At 44.5% G+C, this 22,392-nt stretch overlaps 1 protein-coding gene across 2 annotated transcripts; it reads left to right on the plus strand.

The window, feature by feature from the left end:
- The first annotated feature begins 7,436 nt into the window (after positions 1-7,436).
- On the plus strand, positions 7,437-11,653 carry RRAD (RRAD, Ras related glycolysis inhibitor and calcium channel regulator). Of its 2 annotated transcripts, none has more exons than XM_041462847.1 (5): positions 7,437-7,630; positions 7,917-8,284; positions 8,414-8,487; positions 9,005-9,209; positions 10,779-11,653. In XM_041462847.1, exons 2-5 carry the CDS (start codon positions 7,951-7,953, stop codon positions 11,054-11,056), a joined length of 891 nt encoding a protein of 296 aa, XP_041318781.1. In that variant the 5' UTR covers positions 7,437-7,630; positions 7,917-7,950; the 3' UTR covers positions 11,057-11,653. The 2 variants fall into 2 exon arrangements, with proteins under 2 accessions (XP_041318781.1, XP_041318779.1); XM_041462845.1 differs by having other exon boundaries at positions 7,464-7,630; positions 7,947-8,284.
- The last annotated feature ends 10,739 nt before the right edge of the window (positions 11,654-22,392 follow it).

Raw genomic sequence — 22,392 nt, forward strand, 5'->3', positions numbered from 1 at the left:
ACCTCTGCAGGAGAAGGAGGGGAGCCCCTCCTCTCCCTTTCTTTCTTGGCATTACACCTTTACCTGTTTTATTATTTCCAAATATGAATTACTGTATCAATACTGATTACTGTTTCAATTTTGTCAGCACGAATCACACCTATTTATTACACTGCTATTCCCTAAATGTGAGGGTTTGCCTCTGGGAAGATGAACAGGGAAATAAAGTTATTTCTTACCTGCTTCAGTGTAACTGGTTTTGGTGCAGGATGTCATTGTTCCCCATCATGATTTTGCAGTTTTGTCTCTAGGACTGACAGACTTCTAGCACTGGAGTTTTGGTTCAGATTTATCTAGTTAGGGCTGGCTTTCAGATTAAGATCTGCATTTGCTTTCACACGATAACATTTTTCAAGTCTACTGCCTATAAGCCCCTTGACATGACACACTTCATGCCATTCTCTTACCTCAGTCTAGGCTCGTGCTTGCTCTCTGTATTTAATCATGAGCCTAAACACTGACCATTTTATGGTTTTTTGAGACAGTGGTGGATAATGAAGCATATTGTGATTATATTAATTACATAATTTCTCAAGAATAGAATCAGAAAGAAATTTGACAATTTAAAATGTAAAAAAAATAAAAAAGAGAATTCTTTTCATTCTAACTCTACAATTAGAGCTGTGAAGGTTTTTACCAGAGTGTCTTGTACAGCAGCAGAGGCAAAGCAGGAAATGTGACATTCAAAAGTAGCAGAGATTCCTTTTTTTTACTGCTATGATGCAAATATGGAATTTGCCAAACTCAGCACATTCCAACTGGAAAAATTCTGAGTTTTTCCTGGAACAAATGATAATATCTCTCACATCCAAATTCCCACACACTTTACATGGGTGATTCCACCCACCACAGGAAAAGACACCATAAATTCTGGACTGGCTTATAAAGAAGTACAAAGCTTTTCCAATTCAGATTCCTAAGTCTTTCCTGTGACTGTAATTTTTTGTCCCTGTTTCAAGGTTTCATTTCTTGAAATGTAAGGAAAATGGAGTTTCCCCTCAAGGGGGACAAGAACAAGCTTTGTCACCCAAAGCAGATGGCCAGGTCTGTTTGCTCCTGTCCCCACAGGTCCCCACCAGGAGCCTCATGTCCCCTGCAGGGATCCTCAGCCTTGCAAATGCATGTTTGGACACAGAACTGAAGGCATTTGTGTAAAAAAAGATACATTAAACATTGCTGTCCCTTTTTTCTTATCTGGTACACAGAAGAGGGCAGCACAGCTGAAGTTTCACTTTATATTGGCACAAACCCGCCCAGTGTCCTTTCTCAGCAATGCACCCACGAGCTCTGAGTGCTGGGAGCCTCTCGGGTGTTTCCTCTGAGCATCACAGGGCTGCTCCTCTTACAGGATTTCAATCCAGGGAGACTTTTCCTTCTCCACCTGTCATTTTCATGGAAATATCTACATTATGACAGCTCTATCCAGATTTTCAGAGCTGCTAACAGGAAACTTTTGAAGACTCTGTCCTGCAGGGGTATGGACAAATGTGTTCTGTGGGTTAGCAAGGGTGACTTCAGGCTGTTTTCTACCCAATGTCCTACCTATTAAATACTCAGCTCCTCAGTAAAATAGAAGTAGGTCTGCAAAAATGTTACTCAAGGCTCAGTTGACAGTGCAAACAGGTGCTAGGAATTCTTGGGATTAACAAAGAAAGCAGAAAGCCTCATTATCTGCAGTGAAAGTCCATGGGAACATGTAGCTTGAATAATCCATGTTTCTAATCTGTACTTTCTGTCCCCTAATATCTAAAAAGTTGTATCAGCTAAGATAAAGAAGGGCAAGTAGGGATTCATGTTAATACACGGAGTGAGGAACTCCAGGTTCCTAAGCCACAAGAGAAAACTACTGCAGACAGCTGTGAAACCACTGCATGTGTGAAGAGAAACGAGGGAAATCCTGTTTTCTTCTTCACCACACAGTAAATGGGGGTGGTACAGGGTATCGAAATCTGTGTGTGTTAAAAAAACAATTAGAAAAATATGCAGAAAAGTCCTCCATCAAGAGCCTCTGGTGGTTTTGTGTGTGGAGTTTTGATGGTGTTTATCATGTACTTATTGTCCATTCTTCTTTAGATATCTGCCACAGACAGCTGCTGGAAACTGGCTGTAAGTTGAGTCTGACCCAGGATGGCTCCTGTCATTTGTTATTGTAAATAGACTCATTCCTCTTGCCAGGAGCTATTGCTGGCAAACAGTAAATCTTCCTTTCTCAGTTTGCTTCCTTAGCACTACGTAATTCTTGTAAGACAGACAGCCACTTACTTTGCCCACTCCCTAAACCAACTGTCTGTAAATTCAGAAACCTTTTCATGGTCTCTGAATTCCAGATATTTCCCGTGAAGGGGCTCTGAAATCCCCACCAAGGAGAATACATCATGCAGGAGTTGTAAGAGGATATTTAGGATTCCAGTCATGGAGGGATGATGTATGTCACACACATTGGCTGTGACAGGTTTAATTCTGAAAAAGAAGAATTAGGGGTGATTAAAGAAAACAATTATGGAAATGTCTTAGGTCATGTTCTGCTTTTACTCTGCACTTGAAATGCAATAGGGGCAAGCAGCTGACCACATCCAGGACGTGCTGTGAGCCCAGGGCATCCCAAGCCCTGCCTCCACAGCCGGCCAGCGGGAGCTGCTCCGCCCCGCTGAGAGGGAAACCGCAACTGAAGAACTAAAATAAGTGGGAGTTTGAAGGTAAACTAAGACAAAATGCTTTCCCCAAGAGTACCCCAGCATATGTTAGTAGTTTACTAACAGTCTGTGGAAAGGAAGAGGAGGAACTCCATGGGCACCATGAAATTGGATCTGCCCCTTGTGCGAGTGCTTTTTTCTGGAGCCGTGATTCACCTGGTTCTGCTGGTCACCTGCTTATCTAGCACTGGAAGTTTTGTGCCTTACTCAAAGCAGTGAGAAATTCAGAGCAGCTGAAAGATGAACCACATTTCCAGTTACTCTTGACCCAAGTTATTTTTTGCACTCCTTTGCAAGAGTTTAAGAAGTTCTTTGCTTTACATTATGAGTCGTGGACCTAAAACGTGCCTATGTTATCATTCTCTACCTGAAAATGCAAAAAACTTCTGCATTCTTTTGCAATGATCTTTAGAACTTCTGGTCTGGATCTCAGAGGAAGCACAGCAGCCATGAAAGGCTTATTAGTTTTGTAGCTATGACAATGGATTTAGTTGGGTTTCTGCTTGCATTTCCCCCTTGGCACTCTGTGTGAGCTTTCTAAGCTGTATTGATTTCTATTGACTCCAAAGCTCACATTTCTCACATTATTGTTTCCGCCCCAATTCATGGCTACCACGACTCCATCAAAAATATTACCTGCCATTAAATCCAAGAGTAATTATGAGGGAAAGCTTGGCCCCCTGGCCGAAGGGCTGTGCTCCCTCCCTCGGCAGCATCCCAAGGCAGGGTCAGCGTGGATGTGACATTTGTCACCGTCCCAGAGGAGCTTGTGCAGGGCTGAGAGCTCCACCTCTGCTGGTGACTGCACAGCTCAAAGAGCCCCCTGCTTTTACCCCATACACTAGCTGCAAGACAATGGAATATAAATTGGCCTCATGTGAGAAGGTCTGATACAAACAGAACCAGTTAGCCCAGGGCTGCTCAGCTCACACTACTCTATGATTTTAAGGGTGGTGGTGAGGAAAACTTGATACCACATTTGTACTATATCCTACTTTTTGTAGGATAAGGAAAAAAATGTTGTTTTTAATTTCCCTGTACCTCTATCTCTCTTGCTTAGGTTAAAACCCCAACATATTTCATGCTGCTGCCTCTGTCTCTTCTCCCAGTGGCCTGAGTGTGTCAGTTCTGTAATACAAATAATAATAAATGCTGCTATTTCTTTCTCAGTTCAGGTATTTGGGAGGTAGCCAGGCTCACACTTCTGCAGGAGTAGTGCTTCATGTAACTTGGCAAGAACAGACCCCTGGGGGTATTCCTACCATTTGTATAGAAATAACTTCACCCACACAATGGCTGATTAATTAGACTTGAGCAGTGCAGATGAGTTGAAAAGTAAGGAGGAGAGACACCCACAACTTCAGTGCAGAGCCACACCAAGCACAATGCTGACTCCCAAACCTCACTGCTGCTGATCCAGCCTTTGGACTGTTTAAAATATTCCTCTTATTCCTAATCAGGTGTGAAAGAGTTCTGATGTAAGACAGCAGCAAGCCCAAAAGTAACAACATTCATTTGATGTAAAAAATATAAATGCTACTAATAATATGGCATTTGACCTTGAACAAACACTGATGAGGAAGAATCACATAAAGTTCATGCAACCCCCAAACGTTCATTTTTTAACCTGAAATTCAAAGGGGAGGGTGTTAGGTGTTAGGTTTTACATGCTTGGCTTAGTTAAGTTTAGTTTAGTTTAACTTAGCTTATCACTGCACTCCCTGCAAAGTCTGTGCTTGTCATTTAGACCATGAAATGCCCCTTGCACCTAATACAGAATAAAGGAACTCCTTTGGCTTTGTTACCCCAGGAACACATAACTGGAAAAACAGGATCAAACTGCATGTTTTACATTTTCCATGAAATGTACTCAGCTGAGAGAGTGCACTAGAAATGAACACTGGCACTTCCCAAAAGCTTGAGGAAAAGTGAGAGGGAAAAGAAAGAGAGAAAGAATAGAACAGGAAAGAGATAACAGAAGAAAAGAAATTGGCTATGCTACAACAGTGAAATGCAAAAAAAGGCACCTTAAGTGGAAAGTCTATGAAATGAGGAAAATTAAAATAATGCAAATATGAAATGAAAATTGAAAAAAAAAGTATTCACTTTTTTAGAGAAAAGTAGAAGCTAGAACAATAGAAATTAAGGGTAGAAAAAGCAAGGCATGAAAATCTCTTTTAAATAGAAATAAATTCCAGTTCATGTATCTGTTAGAATCATGGTCACACAGAAGTGGAAATGGAGGGCAGGTGAGAAGGAGATGATCCCAAAGTCCTTCAAAGAAGCTGGAAGATCACCATTTGAAGCCTGTGGACTCATATGCACCTCCCCAAAATCAGTGGGTACCACAGTGATGTATACATGAAAATACAATAATTACAACAATTACCAGCAAACAGGAAAAATACAGCAATAATTGCCAGCAAACAGAACTACATACTATGTGAAGAGATATGTTCTGTTCCTCAAGTGATTAACCTGAATTATCAGCTAATTCCTTCCAGCTTCACAGAATAGCTGGGCCTATGGAGATCAGAGGAGGTGACCCAGCTGGTGACCCCTGTGATCCCCCAGGCAGAGGGCAGCAGGAACAGCCTTGGCACTGAGCTGCTCGTCCCTCCAGGAATGAACACAACACCAGGCCATCTCACTTTCCAGTAAAGGACACTCCAAGAACCCAGCTCCAGGTCCTGGGCAGGATCCTGTGACCATGGTGGTATTCTATAACCTAAGTTAATTCATTACTTGTACCTGGGTGCTGGCAAGATACCCCAGTGTTTGCCATGGAATCCTGAATTTTCTCTATGATTTCTACTGGGTATAATTTTATGTTCAGTCCCTTTTCCTACTGAAACACTGAAGGTTTTTATTCATCATTTGGACATATGCCTTTCCTGATAGCTTTCCTGCAAGTGATCTGTCTCACATTTACATCATTAAAATACCCATAATTCTCATCAGCAAAAGGCTTGGGATAAAATGTAGCTTCTTTAAGTTGTGTCGATGAAATTCCCATTTTTAGTGCGTTTCCAGTCCAATAGTGCTCTATGTGGCACAGAAGTGGCACTCTCTCTTTGGTTCTGTTGCTTCTCAGATTTCTCTTTTTTCACGCAGAAAATAATTAAAAACACCCCCGGTTCATTTGTCATCTTCTAAAGTGTGACCCTGACACACAGTCAAGGTATGCAACAAAGTCTGGTGCAAAAGACATAAAAACTCCCTGAGAATAGTTTCAGGTGACAATGTTGGGCAGGAAAAACCCAAATTTTAAGGAAGTCAGCTGAAGACCAGCCATATCTAGAAGTGTATTTGCAAAATTAATTGTCTATAAATTCAGAATGATAAGGTGGTTTGGCAGATTCCAGTTTATCCAACCGAAGCAACCACAGCGTAGCTCCAATGCTACCCACAATTTATTTAACATATGGTTCCAAATGCTAGCCAGAGGTTTCTAACTCAGCTCTGTTAGCTGAAGCACGCACGTTTTGCCACCAAACTCTGTCTGTTTGAACTGACAAGGCTATTTTGGTTGCTGTTTTGTGAGACAGGCAGGGACAACTTGCTGCAAGCACTTGATGATCTTTAACTACTGCATTAACACTCCCGACTGCAGTTTATCAGCGAGAAGCGGCCAAAACCACCCCAGTAGTGTGGACTGGAGAATTATAATTGGCTTCTGAAAATAACGGGATATTCACCCACTTAGCCCCATCCCACAGAGTTTTCTTTCCCTTACTTTACTCCCTGCATCTCTAACTTGGTTTCCATCACCTCCCTGCCTCTTGCCGTCTTTAACCTTGTTTCTGCCGCTGATTTGGAGACCTAAAACTGACAGGAATTTGATGGCAGCCGTTGAGAGTCACCGGGATTTTCCCGCTCCGCTGGGGCTGTAATCTTTCGGGAGCAGAGGCCGGGGCTATTTTGGCCGTACAATGTCTGACATGTTTCGGTTGCTAGGTAAACAGCAAACTGTATACACGGCGCTGGGTGAGCCACGCAGGAGACGAGTATAGTTATCTGCTGAGTCCTTTCTTCACCCGATCACATGCTCATGACTGTGCCACTCATGAGATAAGACTTTCAGTGTCTCGCTTTGCTGCTCAGGTGAAAGCGAGAGGAGAATTTGACCTTTGTGTCGCTGCTGGGCTCACCCCGCACGTGGGGCCGCGGCACGGCCGTGTGTGCGTGACCCCGGCACGGGCAGCGCTCCGAGCGCCGGGAGAGCCGGCACAGGGGATGCAGAGAGCGCGGCTATTGCCCCCAACGCTGCCCTACACGCCAGGCGTGCGCCCAACTCCCGCGCCGTGACGGAACCGAGGGAAGCTCCCTGTGCGCTCCATGCGCTCTCACACGGGCTGGGAGGGAACACGAGGGACACACACAGCAAATGGTGCGGGCATTGCACGGGGGACAGCGGGAGGGGAGCACCGGCCGGCGGGGCAGAGCAGGGCAGGGCAGGGCCGGGCGGTGAGCCCGAGCCCGGCAGCCCCACGGTTTGCACAGCCGCCCCCCGGGGCCGGCCCTCGCCTCCCCCCGCGATCGCTGCCGGCCGAGCCGCGCCGACGGGCGGGACCCCCGCGCTGACAGCGGAGCGGAGCGGATCGTGCCTCCCCCCACCCCCGGGGGGCTCCCGCCTCCTCCCGGGCTCCCCGCGCCGCCGCCGCCCCCGCGCAGCGCGGCGGGGCCCGCGGGGGCGGTGGCGCTGCCGAGGATGCGCTGGCGGAGCGCCCGCCGAGCGTCACGGCGGGGAGGGCCCGCGCCTCCACCGGGATATAAAGAGCGGCGCGGGGCGCGGTGGCGGCAGCAGAGCTCGGGGAGCTCCCGCGGCGGCTACCGGGGAATCCCTCACCGATCCCTCACTGATCTCACCGCGCCCTCGCTCCGCGCAGCGCCCCGAGGTAAGCGCGGCTGCGGGGCCGGGGCTGTGCGGGGCCGGGGCTGTGCGGGACAGGAGGACAGGAACTGTGCGGGACCGGGGCTGTGCGAGAGAGGGGAAGGGGCTGTGTGGGACAGGAGCTGTGCGGGGTCGGGCTGTTCGAGGCTGGGGCTGTGTGGGACAGGAGGACAGGAGCTGTGCGGGGCCGGGGCTGTTCGAGAGAGGGGAGGGGGCTGTGTGGGACAGGAGCTGTGCGGGGCCGGGGCTGTGCGGGGCAGCGGGCGCTGACGGCCCCGCTGTGCCCGCAGCCCGGGCTGACGGCCGTGCCCTGCCCGCAGCCCGATGACTCTGAACCGCGGCGACAAGCGGCGCGGCAGCACGCCGTTCGCGGCGCAGCAGCACCTGCACCGCCGCAGCATGCCCGTGGACGAGCGCGACCTGCGGCCGCTGCCGCCCGACGAGCTGTCGGGCTTGGTGCGCTGCACCTCGTACAGCCCCGGCGGCGAGCACCGCCAGAGCTGGGCCTCCGACTCCTCCGACTCCGTCATCTCCTCGGGCAGCGATTCCGACGGCAGCCTCTACAAGGTGATCCTGCTGGGCGAGCACGGCGTCGGCAAGACCAGCCTGGCGCGCATCTTCGGCGGCGTGGAGGACTGCGCGGACGCCGAGGAGGCCGGTGAGGGCACAGCGGGCTCGGAGGTGCCGGGGACCCCCGGCTCGGAGCCTCCCCTACGGCCACCGGCAGGGATGGAGGTGGATAAGTTCTTTTGCTGAACTATTTTTTATTTTTTTTAATTTTCCGTAGGAAATACGTACGACAGATCGATTATAGTTGATGGAGAAGAAGCGTCTCTCGTGGTGTTTGATATATGGGAGCAGGTACTTACAGCTCTTTCCTCATGCTTTTGCTTTATAGCTTGGTCTGTAGTTCTCTTAAGAAAAAAAAAAAGTAGAAATGGAACAACTGTGCCTATTTGTTCAATCAGATAAGTGACATAAAAAAATTAGAATTCATACTGCCTTTTGTTCTCTCTGCAATTAATTTCTTGTAGCTAGGCAGGCAGTTTAAAACCCTGAAAAAAGCTGAGTGAGACTCTCTTCATGCTTTGAATAATTGCTATCTTACATGAACAGCTCAGGGAATTACTGTAAAATTAGAGATTGTCAATCTGATCAGTGCAGACCTGATATTATTTCTGGGAACAAGAGAAATTCCTTTTGTTTTGTATTTTGAATAACAAAATATTTGAAATTTTGGGAAGATTGGCTTACTTTTACTGACTTTTTATAATAAAGCTAAGAAAAGAATCTTTAAGGTGCTTAGAGTAATAAATCATCACTCAGCGTTGAATAGATTTTTCAGCATAATAAATCCATTTCCTGTCTGTTGTTTCAGGATGACAGCCAATGGCTCCAGAACCACTGCATGAAAATGGGAGATGCCTATATTATTGTCTACTCAGTGACTGACAAAGTTAGTTTTGAGAAGGCTTCTGAACTAAGAATCCAGCTGAGAAGAGCAAGGCAGACAGAGGATATTCCTATTATCCTTGTGGGAAATAAAAGTGACCTGGTCAGGTCCCGGGAGGTCTCAGTTGATGGTAAGAGACACTGAATTTTGCAAGTGCTGTCTAAAGCAGTAGCAAAGGCTGTGCAGGATCATGGCCAATAGGAATGGTCTGGGTTTGGTGTAGAAAAATGTGTGATTTGAGGATCACTGGGGAAGTGGAGCCAGCTGGCTGGTGCTGAAGGGCTTGGTACCACAGAAAACACTGGAGAGGAGTGTGGGGGAAGATGCGTGGCTGTGCAGAGCTCTGAGCTGCAGTGGGACAGAAAAATGCATCAGAGCTGCAGCTTCAGCACAGGACTACTAAAGCCAGGCTTTACTTGTATGGTACATGTGCAGCAGCACTTGGCAGGCTCGGGCTGTGACAGTCTGAGCTGTGACAGTCTGAGCTGTGACGGTCTGAGCTGTGCTCTTTAGGGGACACAGTGCCATGTCACAGATCCAGGCAGCCTCAGGACAGGGCATCCCATACAGCCTGTGCAACCCTTTCTGCTGGAGGTGACTCCCCCACATTTGAGCTGGGCTGGTGGGACCAGGCTCACAAAGCACAAAAGTCTTTTTGTGTTCTTCAGCTGTGATCAGTGAAAATCCTCTCAGCCAGCTCCAGCTGGCATTTGGGTACCTGGAGCACAGGAACCAATGCCAACACCACAGTCTTGATTCTGCTTATTTGAACATTTTGTGAGGTTTTTTACTTGGCTGGGTTTTGTTTTGTTTTGGGGTGGGTTTTTGTCTTCCACTGGAAAGAATACTCTGAAATATTGGTGCCTTGATGATGAACCATCTCTCCCTATCTGGTTTGCCATGCTCCCAGTGTTAAATTCCTGCTCAGGGAATTGACTGGAGCTCATCAGGAGATTACTTTTTCAGGTTGGGGCAGGGCACGGATGACCTGTCCTAGTTCTGACATCTGTACTTTCCTCAGGTTTACAACTCTGCCATTATTTACCACAGCTGACTGTGGAAATTCGTGCTGCAGCAATGTTCCAGGGTTAAGTGCTTATGTCCAGAACACTGAACATCTTTTATTTCAAATTCAGCCCTGGTCGGCGTCAGTGGTGCACAGCTTTGTGACCTCTACTGATGTGTTCAATGACTTGACCTTGTGGCCTGTATCAGCTCCACTTCTATTGGTGTGGAGAACTCAGAAGGCAGAGGTGCAGAATTGCCCAAAGCTTCCAGAATAAAGCCCATTTCTTTCTGTACATCACTGTAGGGGGTCTTTACCCAAAGTCAGTTTAATGCAAAAGCAGGACACTCACAGCACTCACTGTTCCACATCAAACAGCATCAAACATGCTTCCCAGGCCTCTCCTAAATCAGCTTTAGCTCTTAAAGAGTACGGGCACGGTCTGCCTGAAGGACACTGCTGCCATGTAGTCAGTTCCATTGATCAGATGAGATTTCTGACCACAGCACAACAAAACCAAGGAGAGCAAAGGACCAAAACCATGAAGAGCAAATTTGGGTTTTCCTATTTTGTAGTAAAGCTCTTTCATTGCATTGAAGGCACTTCGCTTACTTAGAGCCAGTTCCTGTTTTGTTCTTCTGACAGTGGTGTGAAAACATCTCCACTGATCTTCCTCTTTGTCTCTCTGTGCAGAGGGCCGGGCCTGTGCCGTGGTGTTCGACTGCAAGTTCATCGAGACCTCAGCTGCTCTGCACCACAACGTGAAGGACCTGTTCGAGGGCATCGTGCGGCAGATCCGGCTGCGCAAGGACAGCAAGGAGGACAACGCCCGCAGGATGGCCAACGCCAAGAGGAGGGAGAGCATCAGCAAGAAGGCCAAGCGGTTCCTCGGCAGAATTGTGGCCAAGAACAACAAGAAGATGGCTTTCAAAGCAAAATCCAAGTCTTGCCACGACCTGTCCGTGCTATAGGAGCTCTCAGTGAGGGCGGGCGTTGCGCGCGGGACGAGCGAGCCCCTGGCTGCTCAGCAGCGTGCGGATGGATGATCCTCGTGGTGGGAACAGCCATGGCTTTTCCACTGAGACTCTCCTTAATGCCTTAAGGTGCTCAAGCAAGTCTGGAAGTTACACTACAATGCTTCATTGATAAATGGTTTAAGTTTCAGTGTGTGCAAGTAAATGAACTAACTTGAAATACGAGGCTTGACATGCCCACTGTGTACATATGTGCTATATCTTCTTGTCTTGTGGATACCAGAGATGCAAAGATAAGAAAGGATAACTGTCACCATAGACTTGTCTCGTTTGCAGAGCAAAACTTTAACTTGTACGCAGGCTCGTACACTCTTTTTAGTATAAAGCAAGCAATGATAAATCTTTTTAAACTTAAATGTGGGGAGGGTGGAGTAGAACCACAGTAGAATGGGAGAAAACAAATTATATATATATTTAAATACCGAACAGATATCATTTTATTAAGTTAATTTGCACTTCCATTAACTGTTATTCAATTAATTGATTACTTGTTTACATGCAGATTTTATAATAAAATATTATTTCCTGTTATAATAAAGTGTGCTTTTCTCATAGTGTGGATAAGAATGAGAGGGCAGTATTTTTATACTGACCTTTTCCCACTGTACAAAATGTTATACACAGACTGAAAATTTACGTGTTATAGAGTTCTGGAGCAAGATGGATTGGGAAAATCGTCTGTCCTTTCCTTTAATAGAGAGTTTCTTTAAGAAGTAAACCCTGCTTTTATGAACACTCTACTTCAACAGCTCTTCTTGGGAAGGGAGCCCCTGACCTTTCATATTATTGTTCTTCCTCAACCTGGTTCTCATCAGCTCTAGCAGGAGCAGGACTTTATATACTGCCTTCAGTGAGATTGATGTGCTGTGTTTATATCGATAAATTGAGCCCTGGAATGTTTGAAGTCCTTTCCTGCCTTGAAGGTCTTGTGTTTAGAGCCAATAAGCAAAGGCAGGAGGTTTTTTTTCTTTCCTTTTTGGCAGCAGTATAATTGTCCAATCTGCTCTCACTCCTGTAGATAATTTCCAGTGGTTTCAAGAAGTTCAAAGGAGGCTGGCAAAGGTGTTTGAAGGAGTTGTAGGATTCAGTTGTGTACAGTGGCCTTCATTCCTGCCTTTGTGACAATTTAGTGTGTTATAATCGGTGTTTTTCCATGATTTTTCCCTGTTTGCTATTAATGAAGTTAAAACCAAACACATTGCAGTGCAAGAACTGGGACTTAAATAATTTTATTTATAACTTCCACTTCACAGGATACATTCTCTTAAAAATAATCCACAAACTCTGCTCTCAAAACCCATAAAACACACATTCCTCTGCCTCTTTCCACTGTCCCTGCCTCAGTTCAGTTCATCAGAGATTGTTCCAGCTGCCTGGGAGCCCAGTTTGTCCATGGCTTTAGAGGGGCTGAGCTTTCCCAAAGCTCTGGGAGGCTTCCTCAGGTCTCACAGCTTGCCTTGGGCCTCCAGAGCTGGGGAAACAACTCTCCACGGAGTTATCCCAGTGCTCAGGCACTCCTCAGGGAGCAGCACAGGAATTCCCATGGGGAATGCAAGAATTAGCAAATTAGCAGCCCCTGCTGTGCTGCTGGTGAGCCTGGCTGGTTACGCGCCCAGCTGAGCTTGTGCTGCTGCCAGCAGGTCACATTTCTTGTGAAGTGTGTGTGGACTTTGTGTTCTGAGGGGCCTACAGTGAATGATTCTGTCCTGCAGTCAAAGCTAACCTTTGCCTGAACAGACACTTTAATTGGATTTGGCTTTATTTTTCCACTAGCCTTGCTTCCTGGCAAGCTCTTTTCTGTTACATACCTATCATTATCTATTATATGTCTATTATTATACATTTTGGGACACCTGACCACTGTCAGAGTATGGCACCAGGCATCTCTGTACATGGCAGCTTTTAATGTCAGCTCCAAAGCAATTACTCTGATCCTGACAATTCTACAGCCAGAGTGCCCAAATTTGGCACATCCCTACTCAGGCCAAGGTTAATGACAAAACTGCAATGAGTTGGCAAAGCCTCAGTCTTCTGGCTGCCCTTTCTTTCCCAGTGACCAGGAAAGGACTGAGCTGTCTGACTGATTTATGGGATGAAATCCTGTCCATAATAAATCCAGGAATGGGATGCACACCCAAAGTGTAAGATTGGGCATTTCACAAAGTGACAATGAGGTGTTGCATCACTGCAGCTGCAAAACCTCTTCAAGGCTGTGGTTGCCAGCTGTGATTTTTGCACACTGCAATAGAAATCAGATGGTTTTTACTGTTCTTGAACTCAAAGGTCAGTTTAGGCCAATTCCTAAACCTAAGATATTTCTGAGGAGCTCTAGCACGTTCCTAGTGGCTCATTTAAACTGTAGAAGAGAATCCATACTTTGGACATATGACATATAGGACACTGTGAGACAATAAACTGTGAGCCACTCTAAAGAAACATGGGCTAGTCTAAAACATTTTCTATCAGTTAATATTGTACAATAAAACACTTATTCAAATCCTTATTGTAGTAATTTTTTTCATAGATTTCTTTGTACAGGTATTAGCAATAATTCAGCCATGGATCTTGAGAAGGGGAAGGTTTGTTGTTTGTGGTTGCAGCTCTGACAATAATCTGCTCTAGACCAAGATCATATTCTGTGCTCTAGAAGTATTATTATGAGTCCTATTTTGCAGAGATTTTGAAGCTCCTGGAAGATATTTTGTCCAGAAAAAAAATAAATTATTGGATTCAATTTAGTGGAATTTCCAAGCAGACTTTTTGGAAGTACACAAGCAGCACTAGATAAAAGCCAGTAACGGGCTGAAAAATGTCTCTAAAAATCAAATTTATTCAAAAGATTATCTGTATCCTCAAACATCTGAAAGTCCTTCTTTCATCTCAAACATCTATAAGTTCTTGTAATTTGAGATGTTTTACTGGTGTGGTTACTCAGATTCTTGTCATTAATGGATGACTCTGTCATGTGAAAAATAGTGAGTCCCAGACAGCAACATTTTCCCTAATTATTACCCAAATAGAACAGAATAGAAGGGGTAATGTGTAAGTTTTCTTATTTTTTGCCAATGCACATCAGTTTTAATTTGGGGAGACAGTTCACACAGTCATTTAATCTTTCCTGCTTTCTCTGCTGCTGCCAGCTGAAGTTCCTACTACTGCTAATTGTGGTGGTGGATTCTGTGTTGGCACAAATCCGTCTGGAGCAGCCAGTTATTAACAACCACAGTGCAAGGACATTGCTTTTTATATGTGACACACTTGTTAGGAAAACAAATCAGACCCTCTGTGGTTGCTGTGCTAAACTAGACTCTGTACATCCTTCACCATATGAAAAATGTGAAAAATAGCATCCCTCCACCTGCCAAAACCACGAAGCATAAAACCATGTCACATAAATATAGACAAAATGTTATCTGCTGGGGAAGACTTGGCCAAAAATGAAGTTTTACTCAGAAGCATTTTCTCAAAATAGGAGTAGAAAAACCAGAGCATGATCTACATAGTAACATTGCATAACATCAGCATTCCTCACTGAGAAGGAAAATATAGTGAGTTGGCAGTGATTAAGAATGCAGTGTATGACAGAAAACTGGTGAGATGTAGTCTAAAAAAAGGGTGTTAATACTCATATCATGCTGCAATTTACTTCGGGGCTCTTAATTTTATTGAAAGACAACACAGGTTTAATTTCAAGTACATCACAGAGACCTGAATGCATCTGCAGCTGCAACCAAAGGTGATGTCTGTGCATTCCAGGAGCTTCCTTCAACTCATGATTTACCACAAGACCTCTGGCAGTTGCAATGGTCACCTTGACTCCCTCTTTGCACAAGGGAACACCTGAACACAGCACTACTGAAGATACCAATCTAAAAATTGAAGTGGTGAATTACATCTGCTCTCCTTGTGCTCTGTGCCATGGATGTTGAACAGAGAAGTAAAAGAGAGAACAAACCCCAGTTGCATCTCTACAAATAATGTTTCTGTAGCCACTGTTCAGAATTCAAGAGGGAACAATACTGTTTAACTTAAAAATGTACTAAGGATTCCCACACTAGAGGGTAGGAAGCAGGCTGAAAAATTTATTTCACCAAAAAAATAGTATCAGTTAAGTACCACAGAAATGTTCTGGCCACTGGTTAAAATGCCAGTTGTATTTCTTGAAGACTTTCCTCTCTCTTGCTGACTTCTCCCCCTCCCCTTTTTTCCTATTTATACATGTGCTGCTGAATGAATCATTGGAAACCAATTAAGAGCCTACAGATCTTTTTTTTTTTTTTTTTTTCCCTAATAACTCCCATATTTTTCACAGGAAATGAAGAAAATATTAATTTGAATTACAATTTAATGCTCAGAGACAGAAATAAATAGAATATGTTTGAAAATATTAATTTTCCCACCCTCCTAAAAAAGCCTCACTAGGTTCTTACACAGGATTAGAGAAAGGAAAGGATTTGGAGCACAAGTGCTCCTGCTCAGAACAGTTTAGAAAGACCCAGGAAAATCTCCTCAGCTTGTTGCTGGCAGTGAGCCCCACTTCCATCAGCCTCACTTTATTAGCATAAATTATTATGGTGCTGTTAAGCTTGCAGCCCCACTGAAGGCTGTGACCCTTTCTTTGGGAATGACAGTTTTCCGTTCTGGAGATGCCTTGGCAGAGGGACAATAATTTTTTGTCGCATCTTATTGTATTTGCAGGGCATCCTCGTGTTGGAAGGAATGATGAATCTGACTCCATGTTCTCAGAAGGCTAATTTATTGTTTTGTGATACTATATTTTATTAAAGAATACTAAACTATATTACACTATACTAAAGAATACAGCAAGGATACTTACTGAATGCTAAAAACATAATAATGAAACTCGTGACTCTCTCCAGAGTCCCAACACAACTTGGCACTGGTTGGCCAAAAAGTCAAAACAATTCACATGAAACCAATGAAACAATCACCTGTGGGTGAACAATCTCCAAACACATTCCAAAGCAGCACAACACAGGAGAAGCAAATGAGATAAGAATTTTTTTCCTTTTTCTCTAAGGCTTCTCAGCTTCACAGGAGAAAAATCCTGGGCAAAGGGATTTTTCAGAAAATATGAATGTGACAACGTGAGAATTGGATTATATTAACGCCCTGTGCTTAACAAAGAGCTGCAGGTGGGAAATGCAGCCCTGCAAGAGCAGCTGGCAAAGGGAGCAGAGCACTCCCACGTGGGGCTGGGCTCCCGCACTCCCAGGGCAGTGGTGGCCTCAGAAAGGTGGGAATGCCACTGCACCGACGGCAAAGGTGCCTCACCTCCTTGCCTGTCTCTTGGCTGGCTGCAAAGTTTGTTGGGCACACCAGAGTCAGCAGCAGAGTGAATTTGGAGTGCTCCACAGGAGCAAACTCTCCATTCCAATCTGGGATTTGGAGTGCTCCACAGGAGCAAACTCTCCATTCCAATGTGGGATTTGGAGCGCTCCACAGGAGCAAACTCTCCATTTCTGGTGGCAGGGACTCATTGCAGGTCACCGCAGCTGAGGGTGTCTGGCACTGCCTGGGACCTGCAGGAGGTCCTGCCCTGTTCATCCCTCCTGCAGGCCAGGGGTGCCTGACTGCACTCTCACACCCAGGGAGTTCAAATCCATTATTTCCTTCCAGACCTGGAATTCAGAGGGCAGAGCCCACCACTGTCCCTCAATGGAAACAAGAATGGAACAGTGGGTACCAGCCAGGTTCTGAACAACTTTCTCACAGGTTTTTCAGCTTTGGGTGTCTCAGCTGTGGGGCACCTTTGTGCCATGCTTTCCATGTCAGCTGCAGCTTTATCTCTGCAGCCTCCGTGGTGGCACACTGTCACCCTTGCACTGCTCTGCTGCTGCTGCTGCACGACTTTCTGGGAGTCAGCAGCTGTAACACCAACCTCACTGCTCTACATAACGTTGTCTGGGTAAAAGATGTCACATTTTGCTGCACTTAAGTCCCTGATTAAGACAGCATGGCAATTTAAACTACTCTCTTCCTGAATGTCAGGGCTGTGGTTACACTTGCAAGGCAAAGGGAATGCAAGATTTCCAGCTAATCTGGGTATGGAGAAAAGAAAGAAAAACTTATGGAATCCGATAGTCACCTCTCATTTTTACTCTCCAGCCATTTTTTCAATGGAAATAGTTTTGGCTATTGAATATTGTTGTGTATGCTCTCCTGCCCTCTCACTACTCATGAATTCTTGGATATCTATCCTTCCTGCCCAGTCCCATATAGAAAATCTTAGAAGACTAACACATGAAATTTCAGGGAAAACAAGGAAGGTGAAAGATACGAGCAATTGTAAAGTTTGCAAATGATTTTGCAAGGCACTAATAATAAATAAATAATAAGGCACTAATAATAAATAAAAGCATTTCATTCAACAAACCAACATTTCTGTGCAGGGTTTAAAACTCACAGTCTGCAACATTTTGGTAGCCCATTAAAGTACAAAACCCGCCAAACTATGTTATAGAAAACACATAACTATTAGTCTTCAACAAGAATAATTTTTTTCTGTGGTTTTCTTGATGCTCTGCAGCAGATCTAAGTCTGTAGTAAACTGCACAGAAGTAGAGAAAATGGAAACTACAAGACCAGGCTGTTCCAATCTACCTTTTGTCATTACCAATAACGAGTTTTCATTTGTTCAAATAATGACCCTGAACTCATATGTATGATAAATACACAACAAATACATCTACATATGGTTATTACTGCTGGACTGGTCTTCTTTCTTTCTTCTTCTCAGTTAGTAATTAAAAAAATAACAATGGAGGTCTAAGTTATAGCACAGAAATAAATAATCATGAAAATAAGGCAGCAGACAGCAGTGAGTGAGCAAATGATGGCTCCTGCACGTCTGTCTCATTTTCAGTGTTAGGTTTTCAGACCCTGCAGAGCTGTGGGACCCCTGCACTCTCCACAACATTTATCCAAAGGCTGAGCTGGCCAAGTACTCCTGAACAGCAAAACTCCTGAACAGCCAAGTCCTCAAGAACAAAGATTTAGGCTGCAAATAAGCACCACTGTACCTCCTATTTTCCCAGGGGTTTCATTAGCAGAATGTCCAGCTCTGTTTAGAAAGATTTTGGGGCTTCTAGAAAACAGTACATTATATGTAAAAAATACATTTACATTATATATATATATATATATAAAAGGTGTTAGCAGCTTTTTAACAACAGTTTTATACTCAGCCTTCAGAAAATAAGTAGTAAATTAAATTGTTTAAAATTTACAGATCTTGGCTTGGCTAGTAATTGGTTAATTTTTATTTTTTTAGTAAACAATTAAAAAATAAATCTTATTATTTCAGTCCCAAAGCAACCTTCTGCCCTTCAAGGGTAAGATGGACTAAGGAGCATTGCATTTTAACCACAGAAATTGTCAATTGGTTGACTTTCTCTTTTTTTGCTGGCTTGGATTGTGACCCCTTTAAACTCACCCTGCTCTCACCTGCAGCGTGAGTGAGGGCATCTCCAGACTTTGAAGTGGGCCCTGCAGCTGAGTGTTTTTCCTGCTTTTCTGCTTTTTCATTTCTTTTTCAATGACTACTGCTAATACAGCATTCATCTGAGGAGTCTGATGGAGAGCAGATGTCAAGTCCCAAAGAACAAACCACAGGCAAATTTTGACAGGAGTTTGGATGCTGTGAATATAGTAAAGGCAAATTAGTATTTTGGGTGGTAACTTCAGGTCATCCTTGGCTGGACAAAGACTTTTAGTACTCCCATTAATAAATGTACAATCATTACAAAAATCATGTCAGTATTTTTGCAGCTTTGTTTTCACTTAAGAGCTTGTAAGCATTCAAGTACTCTAAATTTTCAGTTTTGTGCTGAGTGGGAGAGGTTGGGTGGCAAGTTTCAAAAATGAAGTATTTCTGTAAAATGACATTTATTTTACATTGAGTTTTCTGGGATTTTTAATGTGGGTGTCACAGTCAGACTGACCCTGTGCTGGCACCCACTGGACACCCACAAGAGTCAGAGCAGGAGGGGAAGCACTGACATGAGCTCTGGGTGCAGATGATTTTCCATCCCAGGGCAGAGCTGGAAGGTTTGTGATGCTGGAGCTGGAGGATGGAGAGGACACAGAGGAATCCTGCAGGTCCAGGTGCTCTGGGCTCCTGGGTCACCCCTGCTGCCAACTGCTCCCTGCCCAAACTCCACAGCCAGGTCCAGGCCTGCTCGGGCTGGGGCAGGAAAAGGAAGGACAAGCAGAGGAGCAACAAAAGCATCACTTGCACTAATTCCTGGTCTCTGAGCTGCCTCAAGAACAGCACAAGAATTGCTGACTCCAACAAGGAGCTGTGCCTGAAGAACACCAAGTGAAAAGTCTCTGAAGTGCTCAAGGAGGAGTCTGCTGTTCCATGCCATGGTGGGAAACTTCCTGCATCTCGAAGCATCACCTCCATCCTTCCTACTCTCCCTGTTTCCCTCAAGAAAACATTGGTTGTAAAGCTTTGTTTCCAAACAGCAGGATAGAGGTTTAATTAAAACTCCACCTGGTACTAACATAATCCAACAAAATCCATCCATTTCAGGAAATAAATCCTTGATGAGGTTGGTTAACCCAAGAGATGCAGTTTAGACAGTTTTCTGCACTCTTCCTTGATTTGTGCTGTATTTCTGTGAGAAAAACTGCCCAAACCATTCAAATCTCTGAAACGTTTTACATGACATTGGAAATGCTTATTAAGGTCACTTGGTGAATAATGGACAGAAATATTGATTGCATTTCAATGTGTTTTGTCATTTCCACAAGGATGAACAGAAAGAAAACCCTGAGCTGAAATTCCCAATACTCCTGTCCCTCGCTGGGTGCCAGAGAAGGCACAGCCCCTCTGCTGTTAGATGGACACACAGCTCTGTAATTCCTTATTCAGCTCAGTACTGTTTATGCAAATAGTGTTATTAGGATCCCAGGACAGACCCTGCTCTTTTCTGGGGAGTCAGCAGATTCGGGCCCTGCTTTTGGAAACAGCAGCACTTGCATCCTGTCAGCAGAGTGCATTACATGTGTAAAACTGAATGAATATTTCAGAGGCTGTCAGGTTACAATTGCGTTACTGCTACACCGTGGGAAAAACAAAAATAGAACTTGGTGTTGGGAGAGGTTCTTCATCACCTCGTGAAAATGAGAGGTACATTTGCCTTTTAAAAACAAAATAGTTGCAGGGCAATTTCTGTGAGATGCAACCACACTGGGGCAAAGATGTGAGCAAGAAAAGAGAGTTCTCCAAACTGATCAGAACCAGAGCCAAAGAATTCCTCTAATGGTGAGGAACATTCTGAGCCTTAAAGGTGAATGTTATGGTTTTGCCCTTTTCTTTCACAATTCAGACCCATTCCAAGGGCATCTTGGAGGATGGATGGTTCTGGATCCAGCTGCTGTAGCTTCCAGAGTCTTTGCCTGATGAGATTCCTCCAGTTTTCTAATGCAAACAGAGAATACTTTGGGGGCTGTCCTGAGGTTGGGAATAAGAAAAAAGTTGAATGTCCCCAAGAACTGAGTGGGAGGACGATGGTTTCCTGCTGAGCCTGGCAAATACAATGTGTTAAACACCCCCCCAGTGAGGACACTGAGCTTTCCCTCAGACCTGACTGTAGCTGCATTTCCTCTCAGCAAAGATTCAGTACCTTGAAAAAGCACAAATGGGAAAAATGCTTCTATTTTCAAGGGTATTTTGGACAAAATGGCAAACTATGCAGAGAAAGAATTTGAAACCTGTACCTCATGTTATGTGTTTTGTACAGGAATGTTTTGACAGATGGCTGCATTCAGACAGAGAAATTAAGAAAATGAACCCAATAAAGGTTTCCTGATTATTTTTGTTTCCAACATCTCAAATATTTGAATGACTAAAAGCAAAAGTATGTTTCTATGTCTGGGAGGCAATTAACAACAACAAAACTGTGGACAGGTCTTTCATTCTATTTGATTAAAAATAGAGGAGAGGTCAGAGTCCTACAAAGACAAATGCTTGCACCACACTGTCTGCTGCAGAAGAGCTTTGTTGAGTTCAGAGGAAGAGTTTGAATTTAAGAAATCAAACATCTGCTGGGGTTTTGAGGAGCTGACCTGCCCCAGCTCTCTCTCCCCCACCTCTTTGCCAGCAGGAGCATTTCCTGCTCCCCACACCCCTGGCTGAGCCAGCTCAAGGCACAGGACCAAAAGCTGGGCTGAAATACGACCTGGCTGCTCCTCACCTGAGAGGTGCCAGCCTTGGCTGTGACCAGCATCCCAGAGCAGTGTCCCAGAGCTCTCCCAGCTCAGCTTTCGCTGCTGGGAGCTCTGCTGCTCAGGCTGGTGTGTGTTAAAGGACGGACCAGAGCTGGAACTGATGGGCAGCTTTACTAAAGGCAGTTTCATTATTGCTCCCTCCCTGATTTGCTGACCTTTGGCCTTGTGCTCAGTGCTACCTGAATAAAATTCAAAGCAATTTGTTCATATGTTTTTGCAGAGTTCCAATGACAGAGCAGGACATCCACTGCATTATTGCTCTTCTTCTTGTGCAAACCAATATTTTTATCTCAGAATAATTTATTTAAAAGACATCAGGATAATACCGACAAATTAAAATAGTGCCTAATATTTATATGAAAGCAGAAGAAATCAAAAGCATTCATCCACTGTTGGATTTAGTGGCTTTATATCATGGGAATGGTCAATGAAATTTATTCAATTATTTTAATTTAGTTTATACCGGGATGCAATTAAGCCAGTTTTCTGACACTGAGCCAGAGAGTAGGCACAGCTGGCTTTAAAATTCTTTTTTCCACATATTGTTGTTTTAGCATTCACTTTCAGTAAACATAAGTATTTCCACACAACTCTAATTCCATTTAATTTTAATAAATAGTATTTACAATAAATATTCTTCTTTAATGTTTCATTCTGATCAAATTGCTACTTCCAATTTTCTGGTACAAAAGAGCTTTTATTTCACCCTGAAATCCCTTTCATGGGGCTATTTAAGTGTCAGGCTCCAGGTGTGTGGCTGGTGCCAGCAGAACCATCATGAGTCTCATTTATGGGGAAATGTTCCAGTGAGGTCCCAGCACAGCACTGGGGAGCTCAGCCCCCTCTGGATGAGCAGCTGAGACCCCTGACCAGCCCTCCCCTGGCAGACACCTCTGTGTAAGGCTGCTCAAGGGTGATTGCTTCTTTCAGTTAAAACTCTGAGCCCTAAAAAGAAACATTTTCTTTGAAGCCGTAAATGAAAAAATAATCCAGAACCATGGTAGGTTAGAGTCAGG

This window comes from Pyrgilauda ruficollis, unplaced genomic scaffold (assembly GCF_017590135.1).
Source record: "Pyrgilauda ruficollis isolate IOZ18807 unplaced genomic scaffold, ASM1759013v1 scaffold160, whole genome shotgun sequence".
Lineage (NCBI taxonomy): Eukaryota > Metazoa > Chordata > Aves > Passeriformes > Passeridae > Pyrgilauda > Pyrgilauda ruficollis.